Source organism: Aegilops tauschii, chromosome 3 (genome assembly GCF_002575655.3).
Source record: "Aegilops tauschii subsp. strangulata cultivar AL8/78 chromosome 3, Aet v6.0, whole genome shotgun sequence".
NCBI lineage: Eukaryota > Viridiplantae > Streptophyta > Magnoliopsida > Poales > Poaceae > Aegilops > Aegilops tauschii.
In genome coordinates, this window is record NC_053037.3 from 41,826,593 (window position 1) to 41,839,910 (window position 13,318).

A 13,318-nucleotide genomic window follows, 5' to 3' on the forward strand; every position below is an offset into this window, starting at 1 on the left:
CTAAGGCAGTACTGGCGATCGTCGAGGGGAATGAGAGTGCGGAAGGCATCAACCAGACATACTTGGTGCTAATACCGAAGGTAAAAAACCCATCTCACTTATCACAGTTCCGACCGATCAGCTTATGTAACATGCTTTATAAGATAGCTTCTAAAGTTATTGCCAACCGCCTGAAGAGTGTGCTCCCTGAGATCATTTCAGCAGAACAATCGGCCTTTGTTCCCGGCCGTTTAATCACAGATAATATCAGCGTAGCTTATGAATGCTTGCATTTCATGAAACGCAACAAAGCTATCAAACACCGACATTGTGCTCTTAAATTGGATATGATGAAGGCATATGATAGGTTGGAATGGGATTACTTAAGAGCTATTATGTTGAGACTTGGTTTTTCTCAGAGATGGGTTGATATTGTTATGAACTTGGTCACATCAGTCTCATATTCTATTTTGTTTAATGGAAAGAAGTTGGAGGAATTCAGACCTAGCAGAGGAATTCGTCAGGGAGATCCTATCTCCCCTTACCTGTTCTTATTGGCAGCGGAGGGCCTTCCAGGCCTATTGAAAAATTTAAGTCAGTCATCTCAACTGGGTGGGATACAAGTGGCGCCTCTAGCTCCACCTGTTAACCACTTGTTATTCGCAGATGATAGCCTGCTGTTCTTTAAAGCAACTGGGGGAGGGGCGACTGAGGTGTCAAACCTGTTGGAGAACTATTGCCAGGCTTCAGGTCAGAGAATTAACACAGCTAAATCTTCAATCTTTTTTAGCAAGGGTTGCCCAGCTAATATAAAAGATGAGATTAAAGTGATACTAAATGTTCCCAATGAATCCCTCAATGAGAAGTATCTAGGATTGCCCTCTGATGTGGGCAATTCTAAAAACGGGGCATTTAAGTACTTGAAGGACAGATTATGGAGTAAGGTGAAGGGGTGGATGGAAAAATGCTTGTCTTCACAAGGAAAGGAAGTCTTGGTGAAATCAGTGGCACAAACGGTCCCAGTTTTTTCAATGTCATGCTTCAAGTTACCTAGGGGTCTTTGTGAGCACCTAAACAAGCTAATAAGGCAATTTTGGTGGGGAAGCAGGGAAGGTAAACGAAAGCCAGCTTGGGTTTCTTGGAAGTCCATGACTCAGCCCAATTTTATGGGTGGGCTAGGATTCCGCGATTTTGAGCTCTTCAATCTAGCTCTATTGGCAAGACAGTCCTGGAGACTTTTACAGCAGCCGGATTCTTTGTGTGCAAGAATTTTGAGGGCTGTCTACTACCCCCAAAGCACAATTTTGGAAGCTGAACTTGGGAATCGGCCATCACAGGTATGGCGGGCCATAGTGGAAGGAAGAGATGTCCTCAAGCAAGGGATTATTCGGAGAATTGGAGATGGAGCAACAACGAGAATATGGGCGGATAATTGGATACCGAGGAACGCTATCATGCGACCGCTAGCATGTCTCTCGGCCAACCCCCCATCATTAGTGAATAAGCTGATTGATGTACACAATGCGGCATGGAATAGAGAAGCACTTGATGCTAATTTTATTGCATCTGATACTATGGCTATCTTGGCAATTCCGATCTACACTAGACAAATGGATGATCACTGGGCGTGGAACTTTGAGAAGAATGGAGTTTTCTCAGTAAGATCTGCTTATCGAATGTTGGCTGACACAAAGCGTAGAAGAGAGGAATGGTTAGAAGGAAGATCAGGATCCTCAGATTTTGAAGCGGAAGCCAAATCATGGGAGACGTTATGGTCTATCCAAGTTCCGGGAAAAATATGTCATTTCATGTGGAGACTGTCTAAGCTTTCGATCCCGACAGAGGATGTAAGACATGCAAGGAAAATGACGGACGATGATAAATGCCAACTCTGTGGAATGGAAGACTCATGGCGACACTCACTTTTTGAATGTTCTGTTGCCAGGTGTGTGTGGGCACTTGTTGATGAAAACATACTTGATTTTATTCAAGCGACGCCGGAGCAGAATTCTAAGGTCTGGTTATTTTTAGCTATAGATCATCTTCCTCGGGACAGTATGTTAACAATGGCGTGACTATGTGGGCGATATGGTGGGCTCGTCGCAAGGCCATTCATGAGGGAAACCTGCAGAGCCCATGCGTGACTCATTCATTTGTGAAGAATTTTATTGCTGAACTTGCAATTATTCAAACCGGGACAGGAGCAAAGCACGACTCATACGCAGCAGCGAGACCTATTGCCAGGCAAAGGTGGATAGCGCCCGAACTTGGAATTGTCAAAATCCAGGTCGACGGGGGAGTTGACAGAGACGGGAGAAGAGGGGCTGCTGCTACAATAGGCAGGAACCACGATGGTCTGTTCCTAGGCTCCTCAGCAATGGTTTTTGATGGGATAAACGATCCACCGATGCTGGAAGCGTTGGCTTGCCGCGAGGCTCTAGCCCTAGCTCAGGATCTAAATTTAGATCAGATTGTTGTTGCTTGTGATTGCAAAACCGTTGTGGAGGAAATTAAGAGTGGGACGGAAGGGAGATATAGCATTGTTATCAAGGAGATCCAGGCCCAGGCAAGACAATTTTCTCGGTGTGATTTCATCTTCGAAGGTCGGCAAGGGAATGTTGATGCTCATAATTTAGTCAAATTTTGTACTTCTCTAGAACAAGGGCGCCATATGTGGCTGGGAGTACCCCATGACCCTTTTGTTATCCCTGTAAACCGAAACACTAATCAATAAAGTTTGGTTTACCGCTCAAAAAAAAGCTAGGCTTTGATACAATGTGGAAATTGTAGGGTGCTCCTAACCAGCGCTCCAGGCGCCGGCTGGCGATACGGGCGCTCGCTAGCGACGCGTAGCGGGCTAGCCCACCTACCGAATCAGCAAGCGAACGCGAAGAAAAATAAAATAAAACTAATCGTCAATGAAAAATATGGTATGGGATGGATGGGATTCGAACCCAGAACCACCCCATTCACAACTTAATGCATTAACCACTAGACCAAGCTGGTTCTTCTGTCTAGTACTATAAAGTCGTCCTATTTAACGTTTTATTTAGTAAGAACCAATATAGATTCTCTTGAAAAAAGAAAAGGTATATTTGAAAACAAGATCATCGATTTTTAGAAAGTTCATGAATTTTTAAGAAAAAATTCACTGATTTTGGAGGAAAAAAACATCGTTTTTGAAAAAAGTTCATCGATTTTCAAAAGAGTTCATCAATTTTGAAAAAGAGTTCATCAATCTTGAAAAAAATTCATCTATTTGGAAAAGAGTTCATCAATTTTGAAAAAGAGTTCATCGATTTGGAAAAAGAGTTCATTGATTTTCAAAAAAGTTCATCGATTTTGAAAAAGAGTTCATCGATTTTGAAAATAGTTCATCGATTTTCAAAAAGAGTTTATTGATTTTGAAAAAGAGTTCATCAATCTTGAAAAAAAATCATCGATTTGGAAAAGAGTTCATCAATTTTCAAAAGAGTTCATCAATTTTGAAAAAGAGTTCATCGATCTTGAAAAAAATCATCGATTTGGAAAAAGAGTTCATTGATTTTCAAAAAAGTTCATTGATTTCGAAAAAGAGTTCATCGATTTTGAAAATAGTTCATCGATTTCAAAAAGAGTCCATCGATTTTGAAAAAGAGTTCATCGGTTTTGAAAAAAGTTCATTAATTTGGAAAAACAGTTCACGAATTTGAAAAAGGTTCATCGGATTTTAAAAAAAAAGTTCGAGAAATTGAAAAACGTTCACGCATTTAACAAAGAAAAAGAAATTAAAAGAGAAAAGGAGAAACGGAAGAAAAGAAGGAAGAGGATGTAAATGAACACATAAGATCTTGTTGTCTAGTTGGTTACTGCGACCAACATAGAACGAAGAAGTCGTGGGTTCGATTCCCACCCGCGCTCGTGCTTTTTTGCGGGATGAAAGCAGAAAACAGAACGTAGACGGGCCGAGCCCAATCCGCTGCGGGGGTATGCGCGCGTTAATGAAAAGAACTAAAACGGGCGCAGCGGGCGCCGTTTAGGATTTGCCCTACTGTTCGGTAGACCTGATCACTCACCGGGCCGGGCTTCGTTTGGGTCAGCTTCTCATAGCCCGAAGCAAAAATCCCAAGCCCAAGCCTGGCCTGGCCCGAAACACATGGAAAGTTATATTTTTCAATAAAAATAATAATACTTATGGTATTAAAATAATAGAAATATACCTATATTTTAAATAAAATATACATTTATGATCATTTTGAGCTTTTTTCAAGCTTTCGGGTCAGGCTTCGGGCCAAAAAAAGGAGCCTGAGCCCAGCCTCCGACCGGGCTGTCCATGCACAGGTCTACTCTCCGGAGAGAGAGCTGCGCCTAGTATCCAAGGCGTTTAGGTTTTATACGCTGGGATCCAAACAAAAGCATGTCGTAAGTATCGTGCGGCTACAAGTTTGTGTGTTAGCCAATGATATCCAACAGATCCCAAATTACAAAGGTTCTGTTTTAGAGTTTTTAAGGCCAACTCCACTACGCCACCCCAAACAAACGTCCGTTTTGTTCGGATTCTGTCCGTTTGGGTAGGGTATTGGGGTTATATCCGGGCGTGTTCTGGGATGCAGTGGCCGCATCCGTTTGCCCCATCTTGTCCGCCTCCATTTTAAAAAGAGAGCAACGTTTCAAATGACAAGCCCTAGTTCATCAGGCCAGCGGCCCTAGTTCATGCCAACAACACAGCCGGCGGCCTACGCGTCCATCGCCGGCAACAGAGCCAGCGGCCTACACGTCCACCGCCGGCAACACAGCCAGCGGCCGGCAACACAGCCAGCCTCCAAAATGAATAGTTGTCCTCGCCGGCAACACGGCCAGCGGCCGGCAACACAACCGGCCTCCAAAATGAATGTTTTTCTCGCCGGCACACAGCCAACGGCCCAGCGGGCGGGCGGCACCCATGCCAGCCTCCAAAAAGAACGGCCACGGCCGATCGGACGACCTAGTTCAGGCCGTCGGCGTCGAGCATCTCCTTCTGCCTGGCCTCGAACCAGGCCCTCGTCTTCTCGCTCATCTTGGTCAAGTCCACGCTCATGATCGCAAGGGCCACCTCCTTTGCTTTGGTTGCGGCATCGGTGGCCTCGATGTCGAGCTGCCTCTGCCTGGCCTTGACATTGGCGGCCTCGATGTCGAGCTGCCTTTGCCGGGATGTCTCCTCCATGTCGATCTTCCTCCTCTTGGCCGCCTCCTCCATCTCAAGCTTCTTCGTTTGAAGCTCTAGGTATTGCTTCATTTGCTCGTCCTTGCTTTGCCGCTTCTTCTCGTCCCTCATATCCTTTTGAGACATCATGCCATGCAAAGTGTCATGCAAGGCCATGGATGAGGCATCACGTATGTCGTCCACCTTGGAGTTGGTCTTGCCCCTCGGCCTCTTCAACGCCTCGCCATCTCCACCTCCGGCGAACTTGGTTGTCTTCTTGCCTCTCTTTCTTTGAAGTTCACGGTATTGATCCTTGAACTTGGGGCAATTGTTGATGATCTTCCAACAATGCGTAAGAGTGAATGGCTTGTCGTTGTGCCGGGCCTTGAATGCTTCCAAAGATTGAAATTCCTACACCACATGATCAACAACAATTGAACATGCAAACATATCCAAGGCCGAAGTCTCATAAGGCCGTAGCAAGGAAAGGACTAGGATAAGGAGAGCATACCATGTCCCCAACGCCGAGACCGCTCACAGGTCGTGCTTCAACGCTCTCAAGTGCGGCGCAATACTTGTTGCACTCTTGTTGGATGAACAACCACCTCTTTTGAATCGAGGTGATGCCACGGTTGCTTCTAATTTGGTAGGGCTCAAAGATCCTCCTTTCATGGAAAGTTTTGTGGACTCTCGTCCAAAAAATAAGGCCCTTTTGTTGCGCGCCCGTCCTCGGATCTTGGCTAATCTCCATCCAACTTTGGCAAATCAACGTGTCCTCATCTTGTGTATATGAACTCGTGCGAATGCTCTTCCTCCTCTTTTGTGCTTCCGCTCTTTGGGTGAGCTCGTCGATGAACAATGGCTCGCCACCAATATCCATGTCATTGCTTTCTTCTTCATCGCCATCACCTTCGCAATACATATCATCGTCTTCATGTCACGAGTCACCATGGTCGTAGTCAGCATGGTCGTCGGCCTCTTCATCGGGAACGTACTGGGCGCGGCCATCCTGACTTTGGGTCTCGTCTTGGTCGTAGGCACGGTCCTGCCCACCCTCGTAGATCACATCCTCCATGAACTGGTTGTAGAAGGGGTCGTCGACCGGTGGCATTGGTGTTGGCATTCCGTCGAACAAGACGCGGGGGGACGGCATGGTGCCCGTGAACGGTGCCCGTGCTTGCTTTCTTTGCATCTCGACCGACGGCCAGCCGCCGCTGCTGGACCTAGGCGTGACGCTGAGGTCGATGACGGCCGAGGGGCGCAGTGTGGACGGCGCGATCATGACAACGTCCGGCGACCCCGAAAAACAGGTCTGGCCATCGTGCCTTGGCGAGGGAAAGCCGGGCGACATGGGCGTGGTCCGCGACGTCGACGACTGGCAGTGCGGAGGACAGGCGACCGACGAGCCAGTGCTCGCCGGGCCGACGGCCGCTGCAGGGAAACCGGCCGGACAGCACATGCCGAGCATGAGGAGGACGTGCGCTTTGTTGACGATGTCCTCCTTCTCGTCGACCGCGGCCTTGCGCCGCGCGGCCTCCATCGCATCGCGCTCAGCGGCAAACTTGGCCGCGGCGGCATTGACCTTGACGACCGCTCTCCGGTCCCTCCTCTTCGCCGATTCCTTGTCTAACTTGGCGATCTCCTCCGGCGTGCACTCCGACCGCGGCTTCCTTGGCGCCTTGGCCGCCTTCTTCTTCACCTTTCCGGGTGGGTCGACGGCCAGGCCGCCGGAATTCGGCTGGGCGTCGGTCATGGACGGGGGAGGGAGGGGGCGGCGGGAGGGACGTGGGAGGGTTTGGGGGAAATGGCGCCAAATGGGCGGGCGGGGTTTTTTGCTTTGTGCCACCGACAGGCGGGCCAGGGGAGGACAAGCGCGCGCGTCCCGCCCGTCCGCGCGCTGTCCGTTTCATCCCAAAATCGACGCAAACTTGGGCCGGGGATGGGTCGAAAGCGGACACAAAACGGACAAATGTCCGTTTGCCGCGTTGGGCCGTCTGGTTTGTCCCTTTTACCCCAAACGGACGGGGCCGGATAGGATGGGGTCGCGCGGTGGAGTTGGCCTAACTTTGCACACAACCTCTAAGGTCTATAAAATTTTATAAAAGGAAGCTATAATATGGTTTTAAAGGCTTGGTTTTTCAAAGAATCTGCTAGAGTTACTCTGATTACTGGTGGCATCTGCATCTAAGATTCTGGTTTGACAAGTTACTAGGTACTACTTGCAAAGCAGGGCTTCCCTAAGCAGTTGTGAGGGATTGTACTGGTTAGTGTTCAAGTAGCAAGTTGTCCACATTTTATCACTTTGTTGAGTTTGAATCAGATGGTCCACAAGATACAGTTAAACATACTACATCCCTGCATCCATCCATGACGCCCTCCAGACAAACTCACATAGTACGTCTCACAAGTCATCACCAGACCAACTGCAAACAATCACAAACTGTGGAAGAAGGCGATCGGCGTTTCCAGATGGGTCTGAAACTGCATCGCCGCAGTACGAACCAGCAACACAAGTAGGTGAAGAGTAAAGTCAAGCAACTTAAGTGGGAGAATCATAGCCATGCTAGATGGACACAGCCATCGCTTGGGATACAGTTAAGTCGCTGCTATATGCAAGCTACAGAACGATTGGTTATACGACCAGGATAAGCGACCATGTGACAACATTCAGACTGCCCGAGTTAGTTCGCAACATTCAAACCATATTTTGTCCATGGTTCACAAAAACCTCCCAAGTTTCCATCTGGACAAAACATAATCCTAGGATTTGAATGTTGTGACTGCATCTTCAGGTAGTTGTTGCTTCTTCCGCCATTGTGTAACTTCCCTACGCAAAAAATTGTCAGCCAGCAACTTGGATCCCCCGCAAAGCCAGGTCGCTAGCATACCACCACCTCACCTGCCAACACAAAACATTCAACGATGGGCCATTAGCCATTTTTTCAAAACTTTACCAAAGATCACAATCTTAAGTTGCAACATATGAAAAATCACAAGAAAATCCTTGCATGTATTTACTGGGTAAAACTTTACAAGGGTAACTTCTATCAACCATCTACTTACACCGGGGTTTTTTCCATAATTTTTCTCTAAGTTTTCAAAATTGTGTTCACATATACCCAGCTTCTACAATATTGCTCTGATGATGGTACATAACACATTTCAGTATCAGTTGTATACGAATATGGTATGCCGTTGGATCTGGGAAAAATGAGCAGCAAAAGGATTAAATAAATACCTTCAAACCGCTGAAACAAAAGTTCGAGATCAGTAGGTCATCATGCCTTGGTATGACTCTTGCACTGAAGTAGGGACCTACATTAACCAGTTACAACAGAACCCAAGTTAGATGTCAACAGGTAAACATGCTAGTGCATGGAGATCAGGAGAACTAAGGATCATGCATTAGTTATATTGTTAGCCAAGTTGCCAAATCATGATAGCACTGTACAACAATCAAAAATTGCTAGCGGATCTAAAGCGTTGGTGACCTGCTAGTACTTAAACACCAAATATACTATCTTCATAAAGGAAATAACATCTAAATACTATATGATAAACTCCTTACCTTGGGGCCAAATGATCTCCAATTACTTTTTCTTCTTCCTCGGTGAACATAAACCACTTGTCATTGTTCCCTGTTGTGTCAAACTCTGATACAAACATGATATTAGTAGTCACTAACTGCATAAATATACACAAGTAACATGAAAGCTTATTGCATAATAACTTCAGACGAACCTTGGCGCATTATTGAGGTCTTCTTGTAATAACCATCAAACTTCCAGTATGCAACCCCTTTGTCTTTCCTGACAGGCTTTGTCCTAAGTAGATCTCCCAGCTTCTCATCTAATATCGCCACAGTTGAGGTAATAGAAGGCAATTAGTACCGCACAGCTAGCTCAGCGCCTTAACACATTACAGAATAAGATAAGGAAACAGTGTAGGGGATATAACTTCACACCATGCTGAGAAGAGTTATGTTGGAAATGGAGCCTAAGAGGCTAAGCATGTTCTTTAGTTACTTCACATTCAGAAAAAGACACATGGATACATGCAACTAAGAGGCTTGGGAACTGCATACATGTTTTTCATTCTGTTGAGCTTTAGAAAAATATTGCCATGAATAATGCAGGTTTAACACTGAATTAACAAAACAGAAATTGAATACCGTGCATAAAGGAGTATAAATGAATAGGCAACATTTGTAATTTGTCGAATACAAATTCAAACTAAAGCTTGAAAGAGAGGTGCAGAAAGATACATTTGACAAAACTGCACAACCAAGTACAGTACAAAAAGATAATACTTATTTAATAAATCTGCAAAACATCAAGCATATGGAGAGCTAATGAAATGCAGATATCTAAAACAAATATAATACGAAAAGATGTGGATATATCAATTCATAATGTTCAGACCATCTACTGCTGCCTCCTTGTCTTCATTTAACTCCTTAATTTGAGAAATGAGACTCTTAATTTCTTCTCCTTTTCTCAGAAACATTGATTTATCCATCTCATTCTTTAGTCTTTCTTTAAGCTCTTTTTCCTGTAAAACCAGAGAAAACTGTTGTTTAGTACTGCAAAACTAAGTGAGTGGACAAAAAGAAAAGTGGTTGCCTGAGCTCTCGACCTTTTCCTTCGCAGCACGGATTTTTTCTCTTGCAGCAACCTTTCTCTCAGTGGCACCTTCATCTTGTTTGACAATCAAGCCCCTTAATGTTCTGAACAAAATCAAAATATAATTAATATAGGACTAAAATAGCCAAGTGAACTACAACAGAAAATACAGTAGGCGGTACTTACCCAGTAGAAAGGGTCTCATCACACAGAAAATTCAGCACATGGAGCTTTAAAGAAGGGCTCAACTTTTTATATCCTGATACACCTTGGTTTAAACAATCAAGAGGTAGTTCCTTTGAGATAACTGTGGATTCACTAATATATTTGCCAGTCTCAGTTATCCAAGCATCCCCATCTCTTGAATAGTCCAAAGGGCTATGAACAAAATAACCTCACTTAGTAATTCAATAATCAGATTTAAACAAAACTACAAAGAAACATCGATTCAGAATGGACGTACTTCTCTCCTCTGTCTTCTTGGATGAGAGACAACAAACTAATGTGAAGATCAGCAACAACTGCAGGCACCACTCGCCCTTTACGGCTTCCTCCAGTTATGACTTGAAGAACTTTTTCAGGCTGTCCCTTCTTTATTTGAAACACCTGAGCAAAAAATCATTTTCTACATCATTCCATTTACATAGCAAATTATATTCCAGCAGACACAAGATGACAGATAAAACATGTGGAACCATGGAAACAAGAACCCATTTTTTGAAGACAAACGGCAAGAAGTAATGCGATACAAACAACATAGTATCAAGAAAGTAAAAGCTGAAAGATTATCCTTATTACTTGGTTGCCATGAGTACCTCAGCAAATGTGCGGCAGAATTCATAAAACTGAATTGCAGACCCAACATCGTCGGCCTCCAGCTTGGCCCCTACAACATTAGTGACCAGAGTACCTCTGGGTAGCTCAAGCTTGGTCTTGAGCAGGTCAGTGCTCTCATCAGATGTGCCCTTCTTCAGCTTCTTGTTGGCAGGAGATGAAGGAAATGCATTGAGATCAGTCCCCACATTCTCATCCCCATCAACCACTGATCCATCGGCATCATCATCTGTCTCCAGGGCCCTCTTTCTGTTTCCCTCCTTTTGTTCCTTGTAGAGGAGCCAGCAAAACGGAATCAGCAATAATGAACAACAATTACATTGGACAACAGAGATTCACCAAGCAAAGAAATGTACCTTCTTGATCTTCGCGGGGAGCGAGGTCAGCGTCTGTGCAGCGGCCACCATGTCCGAGCCCTGTTTCAGCAGCTCATGGACGGATGAGTGCCCTGTCGCCTTGGCGGCATGGGCCAGTATCCCCGTCGGCGTCTCCCCTCTCTTCTTTCTGTCAGAGAAAACCAAGCTAAGAAACACTCCTACTCTACTAGAAGCTGGAGATCGATTGAAGCTGGGTGTAACCTGCAGAAGCTGCAGTTGCAGATGCCCCTGCATTTGGGGCAGGCCCAGCGCGCCTTCCTGGCCGCCTGCTTCGCGTTCTCGCCGTACCTAAACAAGCCAAAGAAGGAAAACCAGATCGGACCAAGACGGGGACGATGATCGATTGAACCCGTGAAGAAATCCATAGATTTTACCTGTTGAACAGGCACGTGTGGCAGAAGTGGGTTGAGCAGGGCCCCTTCTCCCCGGGCTGCTTGCAGGCCACCGCAAAGTCCGTTGTTTTCTGACGGCACTGCGAGCGCACAACGGGAAAACCAATCAGCCAACCAAATCCAGCCCCCAACAGAGTGACCCGCGGGACGATTGCAGATCCAGAACGGCGCTCACCTGGTGGCAGGTCTTGCCGTTCTCCGGGTCGTAGATCCGGCCGCCGACGGCGCGGATTCCGGGGCACGGGTTGCGCTTCCTCGGAGCCGCTTTCTTGGCCTCCTTCTCGACCTCCGCCTCCGTCTGCGCCGCCGGCACGGCCACGCTCTTGGGGCCGCCGCCGGCGCCCTTCTTCCTCCCCATGGAGACGGACGCGGTCGAGGAAAGGGGGGAAGAGGCGGATTGGAATGCGGAAGCTCAGGGGGCTGAGAGAAGGAAGGTGTTGGATTGTGAGTGGTAAATTTTTGGGGGCGGAAGGGTCAGCAATCAATCAATCAATCCGCCGCGCCCCGAACCCGAAGAGACGAGAAGCGGGATGGGCGTGGTGGTGGGAGGGGAAGTGGGATGCCGCCCCGCCAGTGTGTTGCCACGCAAATTTTGAAATTTCGCTTCTCGCCGTTGCCCAGTCTCTAGTCTGTACCGGAGTGGGGTTTATAGTTTTTTGAGGTAATATCATCGGGAGTCATACAACTTGCGTTTGATGTTTAATTTTGTGTTAGAACTTTAAAAATACGGATTTGTGGTCACCTAATTTGACATCACGTGCAAATACGGTCACAAAACACGTATGGGGACGTATCATGATGTATGGCCCCACCTGTCAGTCAGTGATGGCGCTCAGTCTACTCATTTTTGCACAAAACACCCCCGTATTTTTTTATTTGTGGAAAAAGCCGACTACTGTAACACATTTTACACAAAACTCTCTCGCTTATTTTGTTTGTAGAAAAGCTAACCATTGTACTGTATAAAGGTACGAAAACTAAAACAAAAAATACGGGCGCCTGTTCTCGAACCCCAACCAACGATCACTACACAAGCCACTCTAACCAATCTAGCCGTCATGTTCCCATCTCATGTGTGGAGAGCAAAACTAGATGTATTAAACGTGGAGCTTAAATCACATTTATTCTTTCTACAGGAAAAAGTGTGGCCGCCAGCTCTCTAACCCACAAACAAAGAGTAGCACACAAGACATTCTAGCCACTGCAACCTGCACGTGTACACATCTACAATGAATAACTAGTCTTACTGTACTAGAAACTTGTACTAGATGATATGTAAATTATAATTCAGCAATAAAAATAATGTCCAAATATACGCATGTTATAAATATTACATACAAAGGAAATAACCTACTTTAAAATTTGTTGATGCATTATTTAAAAACAATTATGTATGAATTGTAAAAATGTTTGTATCATTTAAATTAATATTTTTTTTCCAAAATTGCAATTAAAAATATTTTTTCCCAAAATTACAATTAAAAATATTATTTTAGTTATACAAACATTTCACTCACTATATACACATTTGTATAATTCAACGTTTGTATAACAAAAAATATTCGTAATTTAAAATCTAAACTGTTTATATGAATATTCAATCGTGTCTAATATTTCAATTATATATTTTTAATATAAGTCATGTGTAAAAATTATACACAAGTGAATATTTGGTAATATTTAGTAAATGATTGAATTCATTATTTTGCATAATTTAAATATAAGCCATGATTGTATATTTTTTATTCCTTAAACATATTTATTAAATAAAAAAGTCAGCATCGGTATTAACTAAATATGTTTTATATAATACACAGGCTTATATTTAAAAAAATATTTACTAATGATTGTTTGTATGTATAATACTTTTATAACATAAATTTATTAATTATGTTTTACAAATATCTTGAGAAAAATAACACGTGCAAAATGGGCCGCAGTATCTCCAGCTCA

The 13,318-nt window shown here is 44.8% G+C and overlaps 1 protein-coding gene and 1 pseudogene across 2 annotated transcripts; both read right to left on the reverse strand.

Moving 5' to 3' along the window:
* Window positions 1-4,942: 4,942 nt before the first annotated feature.
* Window positions 4,943-7,050, reverse strand: LOC141042686 (uncharacterized; annotated as a pseudogene).
* A 608-nt stretch (window positions 7,051-7,658) lies between these two features.
* On the reverse strand, window positions 7,659-11,910 carry LOC109756991 (uncharacterized). Of its 2 annotated transcripts, none has more exons than XM_040403380.3 (13): window positions 11,541-11,910; window positions 11,348-11,445; window positions 11,175-11,261; window positions 10,953-11,100; window positions 10,578-10,865; window positions 10,226-10,368; window positions 9,949-10,140; window positions 9,776-9,866; window positions 9,562-9,691; window positions 8,882-8,989; window positions 8,709-8,793; window positions 8,379-8,455; window positions 7,659-7,967 (listed from the first exon to the last, which is right to left on the reverse strand). In XM_040403380.3, the coding sequence occupies exons 1-12, from the start codon at window positions 11,721-11,723 to the stop codon at window positions 8,419-8,421; spliced, it is 1,590 nt and encodes a 529-aa protein (XP_040259314.1). In that variant the 5' UTR covers window positions 11,724-11,910; the 3' UTR covers window positions 7,659-7,967; window positions 8,379-8,418. The 2 variants fall into 2 exon arrangements, with proteins under 2 accessions (XP_040259314.1, XP_020171409.1); XM_020315820.4 differs by having other exon boundaries at window positions 7,659-8,039; window positions 11,541-11,909.
* Window positions 11,911-13,318: the final 1,408 nt, after the last annotated feature.